Consider the following 27,443-nt stretch of genomic DNA (forward strand, 5'->3'; position numbering starts at 1 on the left):
AGAATGAGCTAGTACATGTTTTAGCAGCTTGGGGGCATATACAGGATGCCTCGGTGGTTTGCGGGGCGGGGAGGGGGGTGTTTCTGTTTTTACCCAGATAAGAATCCTTGAGAGAAGCTGTAGTCCTTTCTCTGGCAAGGAGCACAGGGTTGCCTGTCCTCAGAGTTGTAGGGCACAGAAGTCCTATTTTCTGAATAGAGAACCTTAGGGAAGGCTCTTTCCCAGATGGGAGTGTCAGAGGGACCTTGTTCTTGGACAGAGGGAGTTGTCCCCAGAAGCCTTTTCTGAATGAAGGGGAATCTCGTGAGGGCCAGCTGCTCAGAGGAGAAGGGCTTGTTGGGGGGCCTCTTCTGGGACAGGGGGAGCCTTGGAGGGGCAGCCTTTTTTCCAAAGAGAAGGAGCTTTCAAAGTTAGGTCAGCCTTTTACCCAGAATAGACAGGGGGCATCCTGATGGGGCTGTTCTGGCAGTTGGGAGATCTCAAGAGAAGCCTGTTCTCTGGGTCAGAAATGTCAGGGAGAGCTGTTAGCTGCCTAGGAGCGGTGAAGAGGAGAAGCTAGAACCTCAGGCCCCTCCCCACATGTCAGCAGAAGCACATGTATGCCAGGCTTGGAAGGGGCTCTGGTTCTTAGGGGTAGGGGCAGGATGTCAGGGAGAGCCCCATGTGCGCAGGTGGGGGATCTCTGTGGAAGTGCACTACTCCCTGGGTGAAAAATATCAGTGGAAGCCCATTCTTGGGGGTGGAGGGTCTCCAGCCTTCCCTGGGCAGTCAGACACCAGGGAGGGCCTAGCTTGTGGCTCAGGGCAGGATGGCGGGGGAACGGGGTGGTTGGGGGCCCTCTCCCTCAAAGGGAGGCCCCTGGTCCTGGGTGGAGGGAGCACAGGAGTAGCCCTCTCTGCGGACAGGGTGGGAGGCCGGGTGGTCCACCCAGGGAGAGGGGTGGGTGGGATGTCCGGGGAGGACAGGCCTTGTTTTCTGCTGGGATGACTCATGGTGTTCTCTCTTGTCTTTAGATACCAGCCTGTTGATTTCATTCAACCAACCAATCATGTATTGCCAGCCTCATTCGGGGATTCTGATTGGTACTTTGTCACAGGCATCCCTCTTACCTCCACCCTTGAGTCCTCACGTAGAAAACACCCACAGCATTGCCTGCCGAAACAGGGAGTGCCAGGTGAATATCTGCCCCCCTCCCGCCCGCCGGGACTCACGGCCGACGCCTCTGTGTCTCTCTCTCTTTTTCTCTTGTAGATCACGAGCTGCTCAGGAAAGAGCTGAACACGCGTTTTCTGGTCCAGAGCTCGGAGCGGCCCGGGGCCTCAGGGGGCCCGGGCTCGCCACTGCGGGCGGAGTTCCATCAGCACCAACACACACACCAGCACATACACCAATACACATTCGCCCCCTTCCCTCCCGGCCCGGCCTCCACACCGCCGCTCCTCTCGCCCTCCGCACCCGCCCCCGCCCCGGTGCGTAGCGCCAGTGCCCCCTGACCGCCAGGGGAGAGCGAAGGAAGGGAGGGGGGCCGGGGCCAGGGCCAGGAGGGAGGTGGGGGAGCCGGCCGTCCCAAGGGCCAGGCCCACGCACACGCGTACCGATGCACGCGGGCATTTCTCTTTGTTGGTGTCCGGCGGGATTGCCCTCAGCCCCTCCATCCTTCCTTCCATCCTCCCTGCCCGGCATGGCCCATTCCTGCTGCTCTGCTCACACCTTTGCTTGCAGCCTGGTCCAGCGAGCGGACACACACACACACACATATACACACACATGATTTGTTGAGTGGGGCCTTGGATTTCAGCCTCTTCTCTCTTTTTCCCTTTGGTTTTCCTTCTCAGAGGCAGCTGGTGGTGGGAGGTCCCTGGACACCACCAGACTCTCAGGCTCCCTGAGGGTCTCTCTCTATGTTAGCGGCACCAGGGAAATGCTTTCTCCTACTGCCCTTTGTGTCCTTGGAAGCTCGGGCCCTAGTTCTCTGTGTGCTTCCTGTCCTCTGTCGCTGTGTTCTCAGACCTGGTCCTCGAGGCTGGCCCTTCCTTCCTCCATCAGTGTGTCCCTAGAAGGGCTGTTGGGAAGGTGATTCTGAGGCTCACGCATTTCCTTCCTGTGCCTGTGGCCTGATTAACATGATTTTACCCTGTCTCCAGGGCCAGTGGACTTGACCCCACGACACATCTTTCCGTCTGTGTCTTCTGAGCATCATTCCTATAGTTCCTTCCTTTTCCCTCTGTCTGTGACCTGAGGTTATGGTTCCCCGGTCCCTTGCTCCTGACCTAATAACATTATTCTCACACACACAAACATACATGTGTCCTTGACTTGGATATGGTTCCCTAGGCCGTTGTCAGATGTCCTTAGCTGATGTGGTTCTCATGACCCCGTGTCCTGAGGACATGCCATCCAGCTCTGGCGCCCTCACGTGTGATGATTCCTTGAGCCCTGCGTGTAGCAGGGGGGCGGGGGGCAGTCGAAGCAGTGTATTTGGGATCAGGACCAGGATTCAGATACTGGTCTGCTACTTCTCTCCCATGTCACTTTACCTCTGAGCTTTAAGTTTCCTCCTTTATAAAACGGAGGGCATTGCTCTGGACGACCTCTAAGCCTTCTGGTCCTAAAATCTACGGTCTTGGCGCCACTGGCAGCTAAAAAGGGGGGCCCACTCTTCCTACTCTTGTTACTAACTGGGTTTTATTATTACACATACATACACACAAAATGTCGTAGTAGCCCAAATGTTTTAATCCTGTGTTAATGTTACAAAGTAGCACAGACTGTAGCGCCATGTGAGCTTACAGTTTGGATCTTATCCATGGTTCCTGCCCGATGGGGGCCCTCCCAGGCAGGGAACAGCCCTAGCACCATGGATTAGCGAGAGAGGAGGGATCACAGAACTGCTTTCTTGTCTTGAGCTGGGACCTGTGGGGGTTAATGTCCACTGTTAGCTTGGTGGTGGTTCTGTGACCTTTGTATCCCAGAACAGAACCACCTAAAGTTATGGGAGTGGCTTGGGCCCCAGTGTCTGGCATGGGTCCTTCCTGCCCCAGGATAGATGGCAGGGTGCAGGGTGAGCACCCAGAGAATGACTTAGCCAGAAGGTCCTCCTCCCCTGGGGAAATTGATCTTGTGGCCCCCTGTTTGCTCACTGGTAGTGTGTCAGGGTTGGGAATGAGCGGATCAAGGGAGACATCCGTGCTGGGGGAGGGGCCTCACACTTCCTTTCTTTTTCTTCCTAGTTTGACAAATACGCGCCCAAGCTGGACAGTCCCTACTTCCGACATTCCAACGTGAGTGTGAGTGTCCTTCGGCCTCCAGAGCCCTCTGTGTCCAGTGTGTTTGCAGCCCCTGCCTAGTCTTCCATGTTTGTTCCTTGACCACTCTGTGTCCGTAGGCTTGGCCCAGTGTGTCTGCCCTCTTTGTCCTGCCTCTGTGTCTGCTTGGTCCCCATCCCTGTATGACTGCCATTTTGTCCTCTGCCACCTTTGCCCCACGTAGCTGCTTTTTCTTCATTACTTGTCTTAGCTTCAGTGGACTAAGAAAGACTTCTCAGTGAAGACACAGACCTCCCCTCACCCCACTCTAACCCATAGAGTTGCCTGGCCCCACAGCACCACACTCCAGCTGCATCTACCCTTTGTAAAAGCTCAGGTTTTTGTAGGACTTTCTTTTGCAAGGACCTATGATTTTGTGGGGACTCCCCGAGCAGGGGCTCTTGGGTAAAAGACGCCTAAAGCTTCCCAGGCCAGGCAGAGTAGAGATGCCACAGGGGCTGGGGGCTAGGCATGAGAGCAGGCCCAGCAGCGTCTGACTCTACCTTTTGTCGTTGGGGGAAGCTTGGGCACTATCTCCCTGTCACGTTTTCCAAGTCTGTGGGCCTGGTATACACAGGGCCCACGGGCATCTGTGACACAGGCCCTGCTGCTGCTGCAGTTAGGGCTGACCTGTGTGACTCCCGCCCTTTGTGCAGGTCACAGTAATTGTGCTTGCCCCCTCTGGGCAGTGTAATTAGGAGGGGTGGGTAGCATTCTTGGCCATGGATGTAAAAAGGTGTTATGGTGTCTGTGTGTGTGTGTGTGTGTGTGTGTGTGTGTGTGTGTGTGTGTGTGTGTGTGTGCATGTATGGCATCAGGAAGCAGCTGTGCTGGTCCAAGGTAGGTGTGAGCAGGCTTAAGTGCCCAGTGTCTCTCTGGGAATGGCTCCAGCACATGTTGCCTGGACCTCAGAGAAAGAATGGAAGCAGCTACTGGCCTTGCACCCACCATCCTTTTTCTTCAGGCAGGTTAGGAAAGGGAAGGGAATAAGCATTTTTTATGTAGCACCTACTGTGTGCCAGGATTGTGATAAGCACCTTATAGACATCTCATTTGTGGCTGACAACAGACCTGCAAGGTAGATGTTATGATGATCCCCATTTTACAGTTGGGAAAACTGACAGACAAAGGGGAATCGACTTGCCCAGGGTCCCCCAGCTAGGAAAGTGCAGGCAGACTTGAACCTGCATCTCCCTGACTCCAGGCCCAGCGCTCTGTGCACTGTGGCACCCCGGAGTCACCTCTTTAGGGACCTTGGATGGGTGGGCCTCTGGGTTGGCTTTTTTCCCCTGGAGGCACAGCCTGGGGGTTTCTGGCCTGGCCACCAGGCCTGTTCCCCTGCTTCTGTCCTCCTGGCACTCTTGTCTAACTATGACCTAAACCAGACCTCTCTTTTCTTCTTGTCTTTACAGTTCTTTCCATCCTACCCTCCTGCCATGCCCGGAATGGCCCCTTTGCTTGCCCACTCAGGCCCCTTTGGGTCCCTACAGGGAGCCTTCCAGCCCAAGGTACCAGCTGCCCTGGGGGTGGGAGAGAGGGAGGGCAGGGCCGTGTCCTGGGTGCCTGTGCCCACACTCACGGGGGCTGCATGCAATCCACCTGGACTGGACACCCCCTCTGGGCCGGCTTTCTAGTCGAGCTCCTTCCTGCCCTCCCTGAGGGCAGGGGTCTCTGCCATATACATCACTCACTCCACTACAATCCAAAGGAGCATGGGCTGGTCTAGAGCTGGGCATCTGGGGGTGTGGCTGTGAATGATTCTGAACCATGCGATGGAAAGAGAGTTTCTGGGAAATGAGCCCTCATGGCCTTCAGCCCACCTGTCATCCTTGGGGAGGAAGAAAGAAGCTTGTAGACCACTGTTTGTTGTGACATGTGGACTTGTCACCTGTGGCCAGGTGAAGCCCACCATCCTCAGGTGTTCCTCCCCCTGCCTGGTAGAACCTCAGTGTCAGCATCACCACAAAGCTCCCCAGCTGTGGGCCAATACCTTGCCCAGAAAGCTTTTTCAGATGCCCTTTGTGTGCAGGAGGTACAGGGGGCTGGATTGGATGGCCTCGGTGTAAACAGAAGCGTCCAAGAAGATTCCCCTGCTGTTCCGAGTATGGAAGGCTAGCTCTTTTTATTTCTTTGTCTTTTCACCACAACAGACAAAGCAGGAGGAAAGGGAGCCTCTGCCCCCACCTAGAGGTCCTAGAGCCAAGCTCTGGGCCCCTCTCTCTTCGGAATCATTTGAAACGCTTAGACTAAGGGCATCCCACCGGCAGCCAGTATAGCCTGAGAGAGGCTGATGGAAGCCAGATCTGCAATTCTGAATCATCTTTCTTCCCCTCCCCCCAAACCCAGCTCTGCCCTGGTCAGGATGGTCCAGCGGGCACCAAGAACTCAAACAAAGAAGATGGCGGCAGTAAAAAAAAAAAGAGAAGGATTTCTGCCTTGACTAGAAATTAATCCGAGCAACCAGAAGGCCCCAGACTATTTTCATAACCTTCAGCCATCCTCCTTCAGAATATCTACAAACAAGCCTTTGTCCTCCTTCCTCTGCCTTCCCTGGACAGAGAGGCATAGAGTATGATGGATAAGGAAGCAGTGTGAACAGATCTTCTGCAAGGGTTTAAGCTGGTCATGCCCCACCTAGAGAGAGAATGGGTTGAGTCAAGGTTTTGATGGCAGCCAGCTCTAGAAGGCAGAACCCTGGTCCTAACCTGGGGAGCCACACTTTCATGATTCAGTCTCCCTATCTTTCAGATGGATGGCGTCCTATGTTTACCTGAGGCTGAAGGTACCATCCAAACTCATTAGGGGCTGTCACTCATAGAGTTGTTGTTTTTTTCACTGTCCTACAAAATGAGACAGAGCAGGGGTTATCATGTCTGTTTTATACAGTGTGTGGAATATGAGAAAAAGCCAGGCCATTTTGCTTCTGGTTTCTCTTATAGAGAGTTTTTCTGTGTGACGTCAGAGGCAAAGGCCCACATAGCACCAGTTGAAGAAGACTGGGCCTCCCTCATCCAGACCTTGTCCAGGCCCACAGGGCCTTGCCTGGGTCAGAGCCCTTCTGTATTGTTCCCCAGGCCTTACATACCCTCCCAAGTTAGACCAAGTCTCTAGATCAGGGCTCAGAGTGATTTATGGGGCCTGAACACCATTCGGGGCAGTTGGTGTCCAACCCACTTTGGTACAGTCTCAGGAAGGCAGAAGGAGAAGCAGGCCTGGAATGTCTCACCAAAGGCAGATGGAGGAAAATCTGTAATGGACCAAATTCACATCTAAGCGAACTTGGAAATGGAATTGGTACACCATAGTCAGAGGCAATGCGCCTGTCCGGCACATGGTATTTACCCTCTTCAACCCATGACCATAAAGGTCCCAGGAACTGGGGGCCCAGGATCCCTTTGTGAAGCCTTGTCAAACTTTGGACCCCACAGTGATACTGGAAACAGCTGGAGACATTGAAGCATCTCTCTCCTTCCAGACAGTCGTCGGGAGATTGGGAAATCAGAGAATCCTGAGAGCTTGAAGGGAGTGCAAAGGGCCATGTGCCCCCCCGCCCCCTCCCAGCAGGCTGCCCCGAAGAACCTTCTAGACCAGTGGTCAGCTAACCTTTGCTGAAGGCTGGCTCCTCTCTTCCTTCCCGACTGCCCTTTGGAGGGGCCTGAGCTCTCTCCACAGAAAGGATGTGGGTTTTCAGCACTTAACACAATCCCTGGCACATAGTGCCTTTTCACTGATGGTTCTGATCCTTGGGGAAGCTTGGCAGGGTAGAGCTGGTACTGGCTAAAGTCCCTGTCCTCTCTCCCCTTTTTTAGACCCAGGGTCATGGTTCTCCTCTCCTTGGTCCAGCATGGACTTGTAACAGTGTCTGATTTTAAACTTTGCAAGAAAGCTGCTGGTGTGTGTGCGTGTGGGTGTGGGTGTGTATGCGTGCACACTTGCATGTAGGTGCATAGGGTCATAGACTGAAAGCCAGAAGGGGAGTGACTTCAGGGATGACCTAGGCCAACAACTTCATTTTCCAGAGAAGGAAACTGAGGTTCAGACATTGCCTGATGATTCAGGGTCACACAGGCGCAAAGTGGCCATGCTGAGATTCAAACCCAGGTCTTGAGACTTAAGTCTTAAATCCAGTATTTTCCTCCATGCCCTGCTGGGTTTGTGGGCCCCTGACCAGCCCTAAAGAGAACTTTGGGAAGTACCAGTGGTACCAGCTTGAAAGGGTGGCTGGTGTTTGGCAGGAGTGATCCAGAAGATGCTGGGGGGCCAGCCTTGCAGCAACTGCCCACATCCATACCCAATAACTTTCAGAGCTGCCTTTGACCCAGTGCCCACATCCATACCCAATAACTTTCAAAGCTGTCTTTGACCCAGTCAGTTAACTATTATTTATGAAGTGACTACCATTGATGTGCTAATTACTGAAGGATAGAAAGGCCTAACTGAGGCCCCCTGTCCTCAAGGAGCTTACCTTCTAGCACAAGTATACAATACAGTACAAAGTCAACAATACTAAGTGGGTTTGGGAGGGAGGGAGGAATCTAGAAACTGGGCCACCTGGAGGAGGTGGTGTTGGAGCTGAGTCACACAAACAAACCAGCCCAAGGCTGGAGATGGGGGAAGTTGGGTTGCAGACCTCCATGCCTCCTTCACGACCCAGCATGGGAGGGGAGGATGGGAGTTGGCCCAAATGTGCAGGGTAGATAGGATCTCCTTTTGGCCAGTTCACTTCTAATTACCTCTCCTTTCTCTCTCAATCGCAGACATCAAACCCCATCGATGTAGCGAGTCGGCCGAGCACTGTCCATCATGCCCTCTTACAGAAAACCCCAGGGGTAGGTACCTGGCTGTCTTTCTCTTACGTTGTCTTGGAACATGCCAGTGTTGGCTTGGAAGCTTGTGTTAGCTAGCTTGGGATGTTTGCTCCATTCTTCAAAGGAGTAGAAAGCCTCTTTCCCCAAGGTCTAGAACGTATTCTCCCACCTCCTGCCCACCTGGAGTTTGTTGCACTGAAACCATATCATGTTATGGGGAAATGTCATTGGGTGGGTGGGGGGGCGTGAATCAGGGAACCCCTGGGGTCTCCTGGCTTCAGGCGTCACCATGTCACCTCCAAGACTCTCTGGTCATCTTCTACCTTCCCTGTGTGTGTGTCCCACTGTCCAAGGTGGTCTGATAATAATTATCCTTTTACCTTCTTTGTTGGTCACAGGTGTCTGACCCCTACAGGACACAGGTCAGGGTAAGTGAGAGAGAGAGAGAGAGAGGGAGTGTGTGTGTGAGAGAGAGAATTCAGGGGACCTTTAGTCATGGGACGGGCACAGCCCCCAGCAGATCCTTAGCGGGTGGACTGGTAGAGAACCAGAAGAACCATGGCAGCATGGGACTGGATCCCTTTAATAATAGTCAGGTCTGGGTCTCTAGATGCACCTGCTTCCCCCAGATCCCCATCCAACCATTTCCCCAGAAATCCAAGCCAGCCATCAAGGAGGGAAAGGGACACCAGGAATCCCACCAAATAAATGCGTCTACACAACTGTTTTTGTCTCTTCCCTTTGCAGAAACCAGGGAAGTGGTGCGCCGTGCACGTCCAGATTGCCTGGCAGATCTACCATCACCAGCAGAAGATCAAGGTGAGCTCCGAACCAGGCTCAGGCCTGTCAGAGGCTTTTGACCTGCCAGGTCAGGTCACCAGAACTCCCTCATGGACTGAGGCCTCAGGGGCTGAATCTCAGGTGGGGTCTGTTGCTCCCAACTGATGTTTGTCTGGGGGGGGGGTGAATGTGGGTGTATGAGAAAGGACAGGTGGGGGGAGAAGAGGGAAGGAGCAAGAACACGCATCTATTGACCACCTGCAGTGTGCAGACCTCCTTTTTGGTGGCCTTTAAGGAACACAGTCTAGTTGGGGAGAGCCAGCTTGTACTAGCAGGAGGTTTAAGGCACTCTCCTCACTCAGCCTGGGAAGCACTGTCCCAAGCCAGCCAGACAAACACACAGATGTGTGTTTACATGAGCCTGAGAGCTTAGGGGTTGTAGGGAAGAGGTCTTGGGATAGGCAGGACCAGTGTAGGGGAGGAAGTGAGGCAGTGCGGGCTGTCACTGGCCAGTGGGGGGAAATCATGAGGCTTATTTGGAAAGAGATTGGGATTAAGTCTCAGTGGTCCCAGGGTTGGAGTGCAGCTCTGTGACCTCGGTCAGGTTTCTTTACCTTCCTCCATAAAATAAGGCGCCTGGCTGCCTGGCTTAGGTCATCACTGTGGCCCCTTCCAGCTTTAAATCAGTGATGCCCTGAAGGGGTAATGAGTGACAGCAGCCCAAACAAAATAGAGAACCAATGGAAGGTTGGGTTCAGATTAAGAAGGGCTTTGAATGCCAAGAAAAGAAAACTGGGGAGATAGTGAAACCTCTTGGGTAGGGGTGTGTCATTAAGCAGCGCTGTTTTGTGAGATGCTTCCTCTGGCAGTCCTTGTGAAGGATGGATGGAAGGAGGGGAAAGGGGAGACAGCAGAGGCAAGGAAGCTAGTTAGGAGGTGACCACCCTCAGTATTTGACTGAGGAGGAGCAGAGTCATAGTGGGAGTGCAAAGGGAGGGCCTGGTTGTGAAGAATGGAGTTGACAGGACTTTGGTGACCTATTGGCTGTGAGGAGTAAAGGGAGAGGGAAGAGACCAGGATGGCTCTGAGGCTTCAGAGGCCTCCCCAGACCCCACCTGTACCACACTGGATGTCCCATAGACATCTCAAACACAGTGCACCAGCATCAGATTACAAGACCGCTTATAGCTAACATTGGAAAAAGCAGCTGCAGGAGATCGATAAGGAGAGATTCTAGGTGTTAAAAGGCTGAGGACTCGGTGGGGGGGGGAGTGGAGGCAAGAAACATTGTCACAGAAAGAGGTATAGAAGGGGAGGGATCAAGGCATAGGCATCTTTGAAAAATCGCACTGGTGTCGATTTCTTCCCTTTCCCAGTGAGCCATCCCTAGTAAGAGAGCTGTGGGGGTTTTGTTTTTTAAGGGAGAGAGAAGGAGGAAATGCACATTTATTAAGCACCTACTGTGGACCAGGCCCTATGCTAAGCGTGTGATCCTCATAACCACCCTGACAAAGAGGTGCTGTTATGATCCCCATTTTACAAATGGGGAAACCGAGGAAGGCAGGCTTACAGATTTCTCCCAAGGTCATGCTTCCAGGAAGTATCTGAGGTTGGATTTGAGCCACCTGGATGGCGGTCAGTATTCACAGCCATAATCCCCCATCTCTTCAAGAAGGGAGCTCTGTAGGGCTGGTTGTACCAGAGCATGTTGTGGGAAGGAGGGGGAGAGGGGGGCCATGCTAGAGACCTGTTTCCAGAGCAGGGCTGGTTAATAGAGCACAGTTCTGAGGACATAGGAGGGGGTAGCAGTCTGAAGGCAACCATGGAAAGGTTAACCTTTGAGGAGAGGGAAACATCCCATCACTAGGAAAGAAAGGGGGGCAGGATCCGCAGCTTTCACATCACCTCAAAAGCATCATCAAACACATCTTTCCCCCCTTCTTTACATCCTTTGTTGAGAGCCCTGGGGTGGAAGCTTGATAGGGGAGGTTTGGAGCAGCTTCTCCAGAGAGCAGCAGGGAGGGCCAGGCTGAGATCAGAGAGCTTGGACAGGCATGGCCTGGGCACCCCGGGAAGAGTGGAAAGGGCCCTGCATTTCAAGTTGAGACCTGGCTGGAGATCCCAGCATGGCTGTGAGCTTCCTGAGAGACCTCACAAGTCAGAGGCTTCCTTCTGAAGCAGTACGACTTTCGAGGCAGACTGCCTGACCTCCCCTGAGTCTCAGTTTACTGATCTGTAAAGTGACTTGCACCTACAAGTCTGGTTTGAGTATCTTTCTGGTGAACCTTTCAGCCTCAGTTTCACCATCTAAAATGAGAGGGTTTGACTTTCACCCTGTGGAAGTATATAAGGTTCCTTCTGAATCTGTGAGCCTCTATTTTTTTCCTGTGTACAAGGAGGGTTCTGGACTTAGTTGGCCTCTGAGGGCCTTTCCAGCCCTAGACCAGGGACTCTTGGGCAGTGAAGACGACAGCACAGAAGGGGCAGATCCTAAAGGCTGCTGTAGACAGAAGGGGACGGGGAAGGAATGACTAAGTCTGTGTTTGGGAAGAAGAAAAGTAACACTTGGGTCTGTTTCTGTTTGTCCTAATGAGAGAATGGAGTAGGACTGGTGGTGGAGAAAGAAGACGGTTCATAGAAAGGGTAGAGTTTGTCAGGCCACTCCTCGTGATGGGAGGTGAATGACTGGCTTGGAGACCAGAGACCTGGAGGGTAGCTGACCCCATACCCCAGCCCTGGACAGACAGAGACAGACAGACACACTCACTTACACACACACACATACTCACACTCACACACACACACACACACACACACATACACACACATAATCATACCCCTCCCAACTCAATAGGACAAAAACCAAACTGCTTACCTGATCCCCTCACTGTGCCCTGTGCTGCCCAGGGAGGGTCATCCAGGCTGTGGTAGCCATGCTGTCCTCCTTGACTTCTCGGCTTCCTTCCATCTTGTCTCCTCGTGGTTCTTCAGACACCCAGGTCATTCTCACTTTTCTTTCTGTGCTGCCCCATCTGGAACACTCTGAAATCCCACTTCGGAGAAGAGGCCTTTTCTGAGCTCCCCCAGCTGCTGACACCTTCCCTTCTCAGCTCCCTATCTTTTGACATGTTGTCTCCCATCAGACAGGGAGCTCCTCGAGGGCAGGGTCCGTTTTGGCCTGTGCCTCGCACATGTTAAGAACTTCATTAAAATGTTTGTTGACTGACTGATTGACCAAGAGCGTCTGCCTTTGGTTCCATGACCCACCTAGCCTAGAGGAGAAGAGCAAGGACCCAGTGGGGACTTTGCCCAAAGACCATCTCTTCCAACAGACATCCTCTGTGTCTTTGCAGCAGATGCACCTGGATCCCCACAAGCTGGACATTGGAGGCAAACTGGACCTCTTTAGCCGGCCCCCTGCACCTGGGGTGTTTCCTGGGTTCCATTATCCCCAGGACCTGGCCAGACCACTTTTCTCAACCACAGGTAAGAGACACCAGCAGGGCCCTCTGTGTGTGTGTATGTGTCTGTTTCCTTGTTCTCGTTGCCAGTATTGTAGCCCAGACTGAGGGAAGTGCAGGTTTCCTGCAGCTTTTTGACCCAGATGGAAGGCTCAGTGTAGCGGGTGTAAGTCCTGCTAGCCAAGAAAGGCTTGTGTTTACTCCCATCCGGCCCCCTCCCTGTCAGAAAGTCTTGGTGGAAATCTCGGGAAGATGCGTGTTTTCTGTGGTGCTTTGGATGTCTTGACACGCCACGTGGGACGAAGGTCAGAATTGGCATGCTAGTGATGGACCAGGGGTCAGGCCAGATGAAACTGCCCTGCTGACCATCAGGGCTGTTTGATGGAAGCGTCGCTGATTCCAGGAGTGTGCAGTCGTGTTCTTTGGCTGTCTCTGACCAGGAGCCTCCTGGGTGGGGGCCCTGTGCTGGCAGCCTGAATTCTTAAGCACACTGTAGGGGGATGGGGGTGGGGGCACAGGCCTGGACTTAAACTCTTGTCCAAAGGTTTCACCAGACCCAGGATTTGTGTGCACACTGCACCCAAGCACCGATTGAGACAGGAGGGAGCGGTACATCCTTGGGCCATCAGCCAGAGCCCAGCTGGAGACACAAGGAGCCAAGAGGTCAGACGGCCTGGTGCCAGCTGCAGAGCAAGCCAAGGGAACTGCTGAGATCACTTCATTTCACTCAGCAGGGGGTCAGCGCTAAAGTCCTGAAGCAGCCAAACCTTCAGCTGATGCCTTGCCTGGGCAGTCCGGCTGCAGGCAGGGGGGCCGGGAGGGACAGACTCGAAGGGCAGGAAGGCATCTAGCATGCAAACAAACACACCAGCCCTCAGCCAAGGCAGCTCCAGCCTGAACCTGCAGAGAGACAGAGAAGCTGAGGGGGAGAAGCCAGAGCCCAGAGCAGCTGGAGGAAATTGGAAGATAAGTCTCTGTGCAGATAAGCTGTCCCGGACCCTCCTGAAAGGAGAGAAGACTTGAAGGAGGCCGGCGCTGTGTGAGGCCAGTTTGCTGGCAGAGATTGAACGAGGTCACAGTCCTGTCCCAGGGGTCAGGACTCCCTCACTGGGGTCTTCTCCAGGATGTGATAGAGGGAGGCGGGTGAGGTCCCCTCTCTCTAGTTACAGTTCAGTGATTCTAGAGCAGGTTCAAGTCTTTGAGCAAAAATTCAGCCGGCACAGCACATAGAATGCTAAGCCTGGAGCTAGGCAGATGTGAATTCAGATTGACCTCAGAGACTTACTAGCTGGGTGACCTTGGGTGAGTCACCTAACCTGTTTGCCTCAGTTTCCTCTACTGTAACATGGGGGTTTATAATAGCACCTCTCCCCCAGGGTGACTGAGAATCAAGTAAGATGTTTGTAAAGTGCTTAGCATAGTGCTGGGCCATCGTAAGACTATAGAAGTGTTAGCATTTATTAACATCACTGTGGTCAAATTGTAGGATCAAAGGATTCTGAGTTAGGAGGGGCCTGCAGATGATTCTGATCCAGCCCACTCACTTTACAGATAAGGAGACTGAGGCTCTTAAGACTAGGGTTTCCCAGTGGTCAAATGATGTGATACTTCCTGTGAACCTCAGTTTCTTCATCTGTAAAATGGGAATAACACTGACCTAGCTTACGCCACAGAGGAAAGCCTTTGGTGAATCTTGTAGTGCTGTAGAGCTGCAAGCTGTTACTGGCTGAGTCCAGGCAAGTGCTGATGACCTGGGGTTTGTATGTGTGCACCAGGATGGGTGGGAGAGGATCGGGAGCGACAGCAAATCTGGGGGCAGCCAGTGGGCAAGTCTTGAGCTATGAAGCAACAGAATAAGTTGTTGTGGTGGCTGTATCTGGGGCATGGCGGGGGCGGGGGTGACAGACAGAAGCAGAAGAAGGCCAGGGAGAGAGGAGGGGAGAGGTGCCCCCTTTTCAGAGTCCTGAATCTCCAAGCCATCAAATGTTAGGGTATCTTTGGAAATATCAGAGGCCCTGTACTATGGACACTTAGAGCTGCCTCCCCAGCCCTGAGGCTTGTGACCGGGATTTTTCTCCTCTCTCAGCCCCAGAAGGCCAGTCTCCCTGCTGCTCCCCAACCCTCCTGTCACTGAAGGGAGGTCTCTGTAAAGGTTTTTCCTCTTAGCACAAAACAATAGAATCCGAAAGCTAGAAGCGGCCTTTGAGAACCTCTCATTAGTAATGGCAGCAAAACAGGCAGGGGGTAAATTTGCCAAACATGTGAGAAAGTGAAAAGCCTGGAGAGCCTCCCAAGCCATTCTTCCCCGCTGTTCCTTGGCAGGCCCAGGAGCTTTCTCAGCTCCCTGGATCACCCCATCATCGTTTGGGGGTTGTAGGCACTGCCAGGGACTTCAAAGGTTATCACATCAATCCCCTCCTCCTATTCCAGATGAGGAGCCTGGGGCCTGCGGATAGGAACGGCCTAGCACCACACGGGCAAGGAATGGCTGAGCTGTAATTCAGATGCAGGCCTCCGAACTCCAAAACAAGTTCCCTTGCAGTTATCTGAATGTCTCCTAGAGCTCTCCGATGCTCAGTCAGCCCCTCCCTCCCTCTCCTGCTCCCCTCCACCCCTCCCCTGGCTTTTTGTTAGCTTAATGGTATATTTCACAAGGTGGGGGAACCAATTCTGTTCTGGGTCTGATTCCTGACATCAAGAAGACACTGGTTTGCTGGGCTGGACACGTTGAGAGCCCTGTGGCTGCAGTCAGCCCTGTCTGATGCACATCCTAGATTTTAAAAGAACATTCTTCAGAGGATTCAGAGAAAATCATGAACTGCCCATGTCTGGGGGGCTGAGAAGTTTCCATATACAATGAGATGCTTCTAAGATTCCTTCCAGCCCTAGATCGAGGGTCGTGTGTGTGTGTGTGTGTGTTTGTGTGTTGAGGGTCCCCAATCCTGAGAAGGATTATTATCACCATTGCTCAGGGTGACAAGGCAAAGATAAGCAGCAGCAGAGAAATGTCTAAGCAGAGCAACTCAACTCTCATGACTGCCCCTGTCTTCTCTGCCAAGGATCGGAGCTCTCCCCCAGCAGTGACGCTTATGTAGATATGTAGAGAAATAACAAGCTCCCCAGGAGCTGCAGTCTCCAGGCCCATTGGAAGTGCCGTTGCACAGTCTTGGGAGGAAAGTGGACTTGATGGCCGAGTCACCAGGGGTCCTTCTTGAAAGACCATGGAGGATGGCAGGGGTGCTTGAGGACTCAAGAAGGGCGAGTGTCCTAGTTTTCAAAAAAGGGGAGGAAATGGGGTCTCCAAACTACTCACTTCCATGTATTATTAAAAGGATGATTAGTCCAGAATCCAGAAAAGGAAAGCAGTGACCACAGAAAGTCAATACAGCTTCATCAAGGGCAGGCCATGCCAGGATCATTTGATCCTCATGATGACCCAGGGAGCTGGGTGCTATTATTAGTTCCCTGTTTTACAGATGGGGAAACTGAGGCAAACAGGGTTAGAGTGACTTGCACAGGGTCACAGCCAGTAAGTGTCTGGATCTAGATTTGAACACTGATCTTCCTGACTTTGGGCCCAGAGTCCTACCCACTACCCTACCTGCCTCTAGTTGGAGGTCTCCTATGGAATACCCCAGAGTACTTAACCTTTTACTGTTACTACTTAAACAATCTTTCATCAGTGACTTGGCCAGAATAACACGTGGCAAGCTTATTAAATTTGCAGATGACACAAACCAGGATAAGCAGCCAGCTGGGTAATGGTGTCAGGCCCCAAAAATACCTTGAGCATTTGGAATATTGAACTAAATCTAAAAGATGACATTTTGTTGTTCAGATGTTTCTGTTGTGTTTGACTCTTCATGACCCCTTTTTGGGATTTTCTTGGCAGAGATACTGGAATGGTTTGCCATTTCCTTCTCCAGCTCATTTTACAGATGAGGAAACTGAGGCAAGCAAGATTAAGTGACTTGCCCAAGGTCACACAAGTAGTAAGTGTCTCAGGCCAGATTTGAACTCAAGTCTTCCTGACTCCTAGGACCTGGCCAGGCTCTCTATCCAGTGTGCCACCTAGCTGTCCCAAAATTTAGTAAGAATAAATGTCAAATCAATCTTTTCTTTTTTAAAAAAAATTAGTGGGGCGGCTAGGTGGCGCAGTGAACAGGACACTGGTCCTGGAGTCAGGAGGACCTGAGTTCAAATGCGGCCTCAGACACTTAAAAGGTACTAGCCGTGTGACCTTGGGCAAGACACTTAACCCCAATTGCCCTGCCCAAAAAGAAAAAAAAATCATTAGGCACAAGTGTAAAGTCTACCACTTGGATTGTCATGTCATAGTGGTTCATCTGAAAAAGAAATGGGGCTGTTCATTTATTGCAGGTACAGTGAGTCCACAGTGTGATGTGGCCCCTGGAAGAGCTACCTGGGGTCAAATTAAAAGGGGGGGTGTTAATTTATATTTAACAAAATTAAATAGATGTCTGGTTTTATGTTGCCCCCGTTTCCCAGTGTGGTCCTTTCCCACCAGTGGGAAAAGGCATTCATGTAGGGCCTTATGTGTGCCAAACACTGCTCCAAGCACATTACAGATTTTACCTCATTTGCTCCTCAGTTGATGCAGGAGTCCATAGAACACTCGAGACAGAAGGATGATGACTGGCAGCTTGTCCTAGGGCCATTGATCTGTCTGACTCCCGTCCACAAAGATGAGAAGCATAGGGCGGGGACAGAGACTGGGCCTCAGTTTCCTCCTTAGTAAAATGAGGGGTTTGGACTATAAGGTGTGTGCGGGGCCTTCCTGCCTGAGCTCGCTCCTCCTAGGTACCCCTGATACCTCCATTGGCAACAGCCAGCCTCTGATTGGGACCCCCTTCTTCCTCTTTCTTCTGCAGGTGCTGCCCATGCAGCTACCACCCCGTTTGGCCCCTCACCTCACCACAGCAGCTTCCTGCCCACCAGCCACCTAACAGGTGAGTGAATGTGTGTGTCAGCCCGGTGGGCACCCGGGGAGGAGAGCTTAAAGGAAAATGAGCTGAGGGTGACTTAGGGGAGAAAGCAGCACTGTCCAGCCGGTGTCCTCCTGCCAGAGGAGTCTGTGCTAAAGTAGCTGCCCACCAGCAAGCCTTGTCAAGGACCTGCTGTGTGCTGTGTACTGGGCATGCAGAGTCAGAAGTGAGGTAGTGCCGGCCCTCGGGAAGCTTCCCTCCTATCACAGCTGGTCATCATTCGAGCATTAGTTTGTGTTGGACATTGAAAATCAGCAGCCCCTGCCTTCAAGGAGCTTACCTCTAACCCGGCAGACCCGTTCGTTCTTCTGTGCCCAGCGCTGTCCTGGGTACTGGAGATAACAGGATAAATCAGTGGCTCTGTCAGCCCTCACCTGGTGACCAGGGAGCGCCTTTCCTCAGAGCCCCAGGGTCCCTGACCCTGCTGGAGCAGATACAGCCCTGGAGGGTGGGGATGGCAAGGTAGTGCCTGCGCAGGCTGGACCCTGGACGGGGCCTCCTGCTCCGAGCTGGACCATGCGGGCAGATCCTAAACCACCCCCTTTGTCTCTGCAGATCCCTTCAGCAGGTCCAGCACCTTCAGTGGCCTCGGCAACCTGGGGAGCAATGCCTTTGGAGGCCTGGGCAGCCATGCACTCGGTGAGTGTGGGCAAGGGAGAGGGAGCCGGGCCCTGGTTCAGTTCATGCCAATGAGCGTCGCCAAGTACCAGGCACAGGAGATAATGATAATGTTTCTCGTTGAGCACTTAAAGATGTGCAGAGTGTTTTGCTTATGTTACTGCATATAAAAAAGGAAAAATACCTAGTCCCTGTCCTCAGGGAGCATAATTATCTGCTTTGGAAGACCTAGGACAGACCTGAAAGTGATACAGAGAAGCCCCAGAGGGGCTCTAGGATGTCAACCAAAAGTTCCTAGCAGTTTGAGCTGCCCCAGAGTGGGATGGGCTGTCCTGGGAGGTGGTGGGATTTCCCCTCCTTGGAGGGGGGGCCTCAAAGAGAGGCTGGATAGCCACATCTCAAAGATCCTTGATAATTTGGAGATGGAAGAGACCCAAAAGGCAAGCTAGTCCTACCCTCCCATTTTGTAGATGAGAAAACTGAGGCCTGGTGAACCAGAGTTAAGTGACTTACCCAGAGTCCCATAGGGACAGGGGCGGGATTGGACCCCAGGTCCTTTTGACTTCAGATGCGCTATTTCCACTGTAGCCCATTGTCTCTCAGGGGGATGTTGAGCTAGAGAGCCCTTCTCACAGCCTGAATCCTCAATTCAATGACTCTCATCCCAGCATTTGCCAGCCCTGTAACCTGGGCAAGTCTTAGAATCTTAGGATTTGGAGCCAGAAGGGATCTGGGGGTCACTCTAGTCCATCACCATCATAGACTGGGAAACTGGGGCACAGGCTGATTTGTCACTTACTGTGAGCTTCAGACCCTTCATAGGGGAGCTCTCCTATTACCATTGGGGTGGAGAGGAGAGAAGAGCGAAGCCAGGCCTTTACCCGAGTTCTAGTCGCTTTATCCCCCATCACCATCTGTCCTGTTCAAGGCCTCCCTCGGCTCCTTGACTGACACTGTGGCTCTCTCTCCCATGCAGCTCATAATAGCATCTTTGCTCACAAGGAAACCCCACCCCTGCAGAACTTTAACCACCCCCACGAGCCCTGGAACCGGCTGCACCGCACGCCACCCTCCTTCCCAACGCCTCCGCAGTGGCCCAAGCCTGGGGACCCAGAGCGAAATTCGTCCCTGAGCAACCACGACCGAGACCGTGACCCCGAGAAGGGCAAAGAGGAGCGAGATGGGTGAGTGTCTGCTCTGGCCTGGACCTCTCCCTGCCCTGCTGCCACGATGGGCTCATCCCTCCCCCAGGCGTCCCAGGCCACCCTGAGCAAAGCACGTCTCAGTCTCCGGGGACGCGGGGACAAATATGAAGCAGTCCCTGCCCAGAACGTGACAGAGTTGTGGCCCAGGGCAGCCTAGACTGACCCATCCCAGGAGTCCTTTGCATCCATTATAATAATAGCTGCTATTTATAGAATGCTTTATGGTCTGCAGGGCACTGTGCAGGTATTTGAACCTCACAGAAAGCTGGGAGCTAGGAGAGCTTAGATAATTATTGTCCCTATTTTATAGATGAGGACCATGAGGCTCAGAGAATCTGTGACTAGTCCATAGCCGCAGTGAGATCCAAATTCAAGTCCCGTCCCCTGCCTAGCATAGACAAGATTCTGTGCCCACCCAGTCATGCCAGGGTGAATGAGATATGTCCCTTCTGAGGCTGGCCCAGCCCCTTTGCCGGCATCCCTTTGGGGGCCAGCGACCTCTCTCCCTGTGCTGATGCCCTTTGGACTATGGAAACAGTCACATTTCCTCTAGAGCAGCCCATGCAGCAGCCAAAGCAATCCTTTGGTATTCTTTTTGGGGGTCCAGAGTACTGCCAGATATCCAGAGAGAGAAAGGAAGCTGAATGCACTGTGACCCCCACCCATCCCCACTCCTAGGCGAGCCCATGAGTGCTTGGGTATTGATGGAAGCCACTGGCTGTCTGATTTGCTCCTTGAGAAAAAAAGTCGTTTCCCAGCTTCAGCCATGCCCGGCTCTTGGGGTGAGGGTGGGAGCGTCTGAAGATTTAGATCTAAAGTTGGAAGGGTCCTTAGAGGGCATTTGAGGAATCTGAGGTTCAGAGACATAGTGACTTGTGTGTGGTCACACGAGGAGGAGGGAAGCAGCCGAGAGGGTATTTGAATGGGTAGTCTTCCTCAAGGCTCTGTCCATTAAGAGCACGGAGAGGAGACTGGAGACCTCGCTGTGCAAAATTTGTTTAAAGGGCTGCCCTACGGAAGAGGGATTCAACTTGGCCAGAGAAGGCAGGGTCAGAACAAGGTGTAGAAGGGTCAGAATGGTCCATTTCAGTCCAACATAAGGAAAAACTCCTAACCATGAAGGCTATTCAAGAAGGAGACTGGGCCCTTTGGAAGGCTTTGGGCAGAGGTTGGAGGACCCCTTGCTGGTGCTGTTGTGGAGGAAGGGGCCACAGTTCTTGTTCAGCAGCCACTGGGGTTCCTCCCTACTTGGAGATTCTTCAAGATTAGAAGGCAGCAAGATCTTGGTTGGACTGGTCAGGGAGAACTTCTCAGTAGAAGCAGAGCTTGAGCTATTCCAAGAGGGGCAAATATCGTAAATAAGGCAATGATGAAGACTGGTCTGTGCAAATCAGAAGTGAGGCAGTTGGCCTTATTGGTGCAGGGAGGGGGAGCTTTGGGACATTCTGTAGGAGAGAAGCTTAGATAGGCCCAGGAGAGAGCTGGGTTTGTGGGCCTTAAATGTCAAAATGGAGAGTTGCACAAATAAAACAGTTCCTGCCCTTAAGGGATTTCCATTTTATCAGGACACATGTATCCAAAGAAGACAAAGGAAGTACAAAGTAAATTGGGTGAGAGGAGGGAGCCGTTAGGAAAAGCTGAGGTAATAGGCAGTAGAGAAGCCAAGTTTCTAAGGAAATGGATCCTTGGAGGCAAAGGCAAGGTGGGCATGGGTTCCAGCTTGCATCTGACAGGCGCTATGGAGCCATTGAATGTTCAGAACCAGAGGGACAATGATGGGAGCAGACCCCTCTGCATTAGGGAGATGAGTTTGGAAGTGTGGATCAGAGATACCACTGGAAGGCTGCTGTGCTAGGCTGGGGCAGAATTGGGAACGGCCTAAGTCGGGTGATAGAAGTGAGAGCAGGAAGAGGCCTGGGGGGAGACTGTGGCCGGGGATGGGATCAGCAGGACGTTTGCCAAGGAAAGGAGAAGGATAAAAGGCCTTGGTGACAGAGCCCACTACCACCAGCCCCCACAGTTCTGGGACGGCTCGTTTCATTTGAGATGCCCATGGGCCATCCAGGTGAAAGCTTCCAAAAACGAGCCGGACACATGAGCTTGGCGCTGAGGTGAGGGCAGAAGCCAGAGCTGGGGTTGCAGAGTCAGGAGTTCTTTGTAGAGAGGTCATGGTCCGACCACTGGAAGTGAATGAGGTCCCTGAGAAAGAAGGTGGAGAATCAGAATAGAGGATTCCTTCTGAGAAGCAGAGGGTCGGACTGGAGAGGGAGCCTTGGGATCAATTCGTGGCCATGGGCCAGTCACAGAACCTTGATGGAGCGCTTTTCCATGATGGGAATTGCCTCAGTCTCTAAAACCACGTGTCTGGACCCAGAATTCATGTGGGGTTGGCAGGTAGTTCTCCCAACTCTAACCTAAGATTATATAAGTGAATAGAATACTGAGGAAAGAACCTTGATAATCACCTACAATTAGATAGGAAAAGGAAGAGGATGGGATTAAGGAGTGGTAAGAGAGGAGAAAAGCGGGACAGTATATGTGCTCTCAGAGGGGCCGAGAGAAAATCTGCTGGTCTGAAAGCATTTTAAAGCACCTGCTCTGTGCCGGGTGCTGAAGGAGATCAGAAATGCCTGGTGCTATGGAGAGAACTGGGCAGGGGGAGTGAGCACTAGGGTGGGAGAAAAAAAGGAAACGGGGCAGAATCCCACCTCGAATACTTGCTGAGTAGGGTTCAGATCCCATCCTGGCCACTCACTGCCTGGGAGGCTCTGGGCAAGCCGGCTGACCCCTCTGGACCTGTTTCCTGGTCTGTGGGATGAATGGACTGCATGACCTTCCTGCCCCAGCCCCCTAATCTTGGGACCCTTTCTTCCCTTAGGGCTGCCCGACCCAGTGAGCATTGTTCACTCGTTGGGCAGGTCTGTAAGAGCCCACTCGGGAGAGGGAGCAAACCCACATACAGGACTGAGCAGGAAGGCAGGGTCTAGCAAGATGAGGGGCCCTCGGTGGGGAGACAGGAGGCTGAGAATCTGGTGCCCATTGGTGGTCAGTGTCTGCCCACCATCCCTCATCTGAAATGTGATGGAGGAAAAGGGCAGAAGGGGAAAGAAAGGGAATAAGCACTTATTAAGTGCCTACTGCATTCCAGGCCCTGTGCTAAACTCTTGGCAGACGTGGTCTCCTTTGATCCTCACAACAACCCTGGAAGGCAGGCAGTATTGTGGTCCCCATTGTATATTTGGGGAAACTGAGGCAGGCTGGTTTAGTGACTTGCCCCAGGCTTACCTAGCTAGGAAGTGACAGGCTGGATCTGAACCCGGGTCTTCCTTGCTCCAGACCTAGCGCTCTATGCATTGTATGACCTGGCTAATGCCAGACCTTAGAGGGCCCCCCGGGATCTGATGTTGAAGACTAGGAATGGTCAGCCTGAGAAGACTTAGCAGGGGAACAAGGGTCACCATAGATATCTTTGAAAGGTTATCTTAGGGAAGAAAGATCTGGTTTGATCTTTTTGGCCCCAGAGGGCAAAAGGAGGAGCCCGAGCTATGAGTAAAACTTGGAAGAGGCAAATGTGGATTTCACCTGAGAAAAAAATTCCCTTAACAATTAGAGCTATCCTCAGAAATGGACTGGTTCCCTTCTTCTCCCTCCCCCCACCCTCCACCCCATCCTCAGAGGTCTGCAGACCACGGCTGAATAACCACTGGGTAGGCAGGTTGTGAAGCATGAGTAAAGCTAGACATGGCCTCCCAGCACCAAGATCCTGTTATTTTGTGACACCAGCCTCAGAATGAGACATTTTGGGGAAGGCAACACAGGTGAAATCCCATCTTGAGAAAAGTTGATGTGCAAAATTAGCTTGGGAGAGCTCTCAGTGCATTCAAATAGACTTCATTTCACTCACACCTTTTGAGAGCTTTACCTGCCCTATGGAGTACACTTCTGCACAACTGGGTGTGAATGGGGAGGGAACAGCCCTGTCTTGCTTGGGTCTGTTTCTGGGCCCTAGTGAGATGTTTGTTTCCCCAGGGACATCATGGACAAAAGCCGCCATTCTAACCGGTCGTCCCCAGCCTCTGCACCTGTGACCCATCAGATCAGCAACCTCATTCGTAGCAACAGCCAGACCTCCATCGACCCCTCCCGGCCGGCCGGCCTGGGCGAGAGGGAGCCTCCAGACCGGCTCCGTGATGCTCCCTTGCCTGAGCACAAGGTCAAGGAGAGCCGCTCCCCGATAAAGGAAGTTCCCAGCCTGGAGAAGCGGCCCTCTGAGGACAACGGGAAGCCCGTCATCCAGTCCGTGTCCCCCTACAGCAAACCCAGCCTCAGCGAGAGCCTCAAGCTGAGCGGTCTCGTGACTGCCAAGGAGCTGGAGCGGAACCCAGAGCCGCTGAGTGACCTCTCCAAGATCAAGAATGACATCAAAGTCAAAGAAGAACGCAAGGAGGATAGCGACGTGCTGGTGGTGGGGTCGGAGACCTCCCGGGAGCCCTCTGCAGCTCCCTCTCTGCACGGGCTGCCCCTTACCCACTCGATGGCCACGTCAGTGCCCCTGGCCATGGGGGGTGTGCATCCCATCAGCAGTGTGAATGTGCTGGACCGCTCGCGTGTGATGACCCCGCTCGTGGGCATGAGCCCCCTGACTGGGCGGGAAAGGCTCCCCCATCCCGGCTTCTCCTGGGATCCGCTCCGTGACCCTCTGAGGGACGCCTACCGCAGCCTGGACCTGCACCGCCGCATGGACCTTCAGCTGCGCTCAGACCCCTTGCATCGCATCCCAGCGGGCTCCACCTTCTATGACCATGAGCGCCCCTACCGGGACCGGGAGCCCCACGACTACACCCCTGAGAGCCTTCTGGAGGCCCGGCGGGAACAACAAGAGCGTGAGCGCCTTCAGCTGCGCGAGGAACTAGAGCGAGCCCGGGCGCATCACCTGCACCCACCGCCCATCGACAGCCACCTGGCTCATGTGCCCTCCTTTATGCCTCACCTGAGTGGGATGCACTACCCCAGACTGAGCCCATCCGCCACTGCCCTGCACAACGGGATCCTCAACAGGACCCCCCCTACTGCGGCGCTGAGCGCCCCGCCCCCCTTGGTGCCTGCCAGTGGCGCCCGGCCAGCCTCCCCACGCAGGACTACGCCCCTCACCAACTCTGAGGCCAGGGACTACTCCCCCTCCCGGAACCCCACAGAAGTAGAGGCCCGGTAGTCCCCCTCCCCACCCCCTCCAAGAATTTTAGAACTCCTGTACATAGACAGAATCTTTTACAAAATGCACTGCTGTAAACTTTTTTTTTTTATGTAAATTTGTAGAACTTTAAGCACAGTTCCATAAATCCCGGGGGTTATACAAACTTTTCAACACAAAGGTTGTGTAGCAGGGGAATTTAATATATAGCAGATTCTGGTGATTTGGGGTTCGTGCACAGAAATGAGTTATTCAAAAACAAAAAAAAAAGCGTTTGTACATTTTTTCCCAAATGTGAGAAGCGTTTTTAATGCATTTGTATTTTTTTTTTAATTTTGTGCTTTTGACTCGCTTTAAAAAAGACTAGCTTTTGTTGTTCTTAGTTCAATTTGCCGTTTAAAGTCCTCAGCTTGTTACTGAGATCATTCCCAGGGTTTCTTAAAGTCTTATTTATGGAGAAAACTGTTATTTCATACAGCGCACTGTGAGGCTCCCAGACAAGACCACCTGGTCCTTCCCTCCCCTTGGTACTTTGGAACCGAAGTTACAGATATATATTAAAATAATTATTAATAATAATAATGTACAAAACTGTTTGTTTTTTGCCTTATTATATTATGCAGAAATTTAAGAGGGATTTTTTTGACTTCTTGTTTTAAAAAAAAAAACCAAGGAAACAATTGTAAATATCCTGTTAATATAAATGTAAAACATTAAATTCTTAACATAAGTAGACTTTATAAAACAAAAACAAACAAATGGTTTCTAGAACCACTCTGGTTATTTGTTTAATAACATGGTTACAAAACTCCTCTGCTGTCAGTCGGGAACAGTTAAGATAAAGGTGGCATTTCTATACTTCACCTATGCAAGAGCTCCAAAGCGGGTTTCACTGGGTGAAGGGGAACGGGCGGGGACAGTTACCAAAATCCAGACACCATACCACACCCAAACCAACTTGGAGCTTTGGAAACAGGATAGGAAAAGGGCACGTCCTGGAAAGAGAGAAAGATTTTGCTTCTCCTACACACAGAGATAGGCTGGTATGGGTCAGGATGGAGGGGGAGCAGAGAGACACTCCGAGTAGGGATTTGGGTGTCCTTTTTCTGAGAGTACAGGGAGGCAGGAGGAACTGGCAGTCTCCAGGGCTAGCAGAAACTATTTTCTATGGACCTTTATGCTAATTGTGCAGTGTCCTTACTGGAATCGGTAAACAAGACAAGTAGAATTATAGGAGTGCTAAAAAAAAGTCTACTGGTTGATTTTTTTTTTATTAAAGGCAGAAGAAATTCTGCTATATTCTCTCTAGTACATGAAGATCATCAGCCAATGTTTGTTTCCGTGTGGTCCTTTGGCCTTGGCCTCTGTGGCATGACTTGGTTTTGGTTTCCAGTTTTACTTTCGTGCATATATATATAAATATACACACACACATATATATATGTCACCATGTTTTCCTTGCTGTACACCCTCCTTATGTGTTTATTTTCCGATGCCCATGTTTTATATAGACATATCTCTATCCCGGGTGCTTTACCTCGTTAATTCTGCCATCCACTGGTGTTTTCTTTCCTCAACGCTGTATTCTCCATCCCCATCCTCCCTTCCACAACCCCCTGTAATTTTAAACTTTCTGTTTCCTTGTAGATCAATGGAGATAAATACAACATTGATTTTGGATGAAAAGATGGTTGAGTGTTTCTGTGTCTTAGCTCACCCTGAGGCTAATGGCTTATCGACAGATGTGCTCAGCCAGAGCTTTTCAGGGGTGGGAAATGAGGGATGAGGGTGGGGGGTGGGGGAGAATGGTCAGCAGCAGACCCTGCACTGCAGAGGAAGGGAAGGCCTTTGGCCTGTGAAGTCCCAGCTCATCCAAGGAGAACCCTTCTGCCTTGGGGCAGAAGTTAACAGTATATAGGACAGTCCTTCATGGGTACCCTAACCCCAGACACATGTTACACTCTGGCCAGCAAGAAAACCTTGATGAATGATTGATTCAGTGGAAAAGTTGAGCAGGTCCAGGGAAGGAAAAATGTCCTGGCCTTAGGAAGCCACACTTTCATTATCACTTAAAATAACTGGTATTTATGTAGCACTTACAAAGTGTCCAGATGGCTGAGTTAAGCTCCCAAGTTCCCACCAAGAACACCAACTTAGAAGAGCAGGGCTAGGAACCATACCCACTTCCCTTCACTATGGACAGTACCCACTAAATGGGGATTCTTAACCTGGGGGCCATGAACTTTTTAAAAAATTTTAATAATTGCCAATATGATTTTCCTTTGTTATCCCATGCCTTTTATGCATTAAACAATTCTGAGAAGCGGTCCATGGGCTTCACCGGATTGCCAAAGGGGTTTGGGATACAAAATCCAAGAATCCCCACCGTACAGGGACCTCCTATACACAGCTCTGTTTCAGGGATGATGTGCCCTCTCATCTGCTGGCCATGGTATTGTCCTTCACAGTAATGGGACCCGAAGATAGGGTGAGGTTTTTAGATTTTGCAGAAAATAGACAGGAGTTGCCTGTCGGCCACAGTTAAACTCTCCTTCCCAGATAAAAGATCATAAATTTAGAACAGTTCCTTTTAAGAACGTGCCCAGCCCCCGCTCTCTCTCCTCATTTTGTAGAGGAAATAGGCTCAGAAAAGGAGTGATTCACCTGAGGTCAAAACTAGTCAGAATTCAAACTCAAGCTCCAAATTAAATGTTCTCATTAATCCTCTATTGCTGACTGGTTTAGCAGACTCCTAGTTTCTGGGTTTTGATCAAATATGGCTGCCCCACATTAGAAAAAAAAAAATAGCATCCTTTAGTTTAAGGGAAAAAATCATCCCTTACAGGCCAAAACCTACAATGGTGTTTTGGAATTGGGGGTCGGGGAGAGTGTAATTCCTGTGGGGGGGGAGCTAATTTTGGTGTGGGTGTGATGCTTGTCTGCTGATAGGTGTATGGCGTATGGATGTGACTGGGGGAAGGGGCCCAACATCAGTGTACCAAAGCTGGGATTCGACCATAATTCTCTGACTATGAACCTGTTACTCCTTCCACTAAGATGTCAGTCACA

At 51.8% G+C, this 27,443-nt stretch overlaps 1 protein-coding gene across 1 annotated transcript in view; it reads left to right on the forward strand.

Moving 5' to 3' along the window:
* FBRSL1 (fibrosin like 1) overlaps nt 1-26,060 on the forward strand; it is a 310,180-nt gene extending 284,120 nt beyond the window's left edge. Inside the window, 11 exon segments of the mRNA XM_069089249.1 lie at nt 1,014-1,174; nt 3,231-3,287; nt 4,718-4,813; nt 8,063-8,134; nt 8,512-8,541; nt 8,861-8,932; nt 12,247-12,379; nt 17,247-17,324; nt 17,916-17,999; nt 18,955-19,162; nt 23,213-26,060. Of these exon segments, the coding sequence (XP_068945350.1) occupies nt 1,014-1,174; nt 3,231-3,287; nt 4,718-4,813; nt 8,063-8,134; nt 8,512-8,541; nt 8,861-8,932; nt 12,247-12,379; nt 17,247-17,324; nt 17,916-17,999; nt 18,955-19,162; nt 23,213-24,395 (2,174 nt within the window). The 3' untranslated portion in view covers nt 24,396-26,060.
* The last annotated feature ends 1,383 nt before the right edge of the window (nt 26,061-27,443 follow it).

The sequence above is a fragment of the Petaurus breviceps genome, unplaced genomic scaffold (assembly GCF_028583685.1).
Source record: "Petaurus breviceps papuanus isolate PSGF00001 unplaced genomic scaffold, PetGlider_PUasm1.0 103, whole genome shotgun sequence".
Classification (NCBI taxonomy): domain Eukaryota; kingdom Metazoa; phylum Chordata; class Mammalia; order Diprotodontia; family Petauridae; genus Petaurus; species Petaurus breviceps.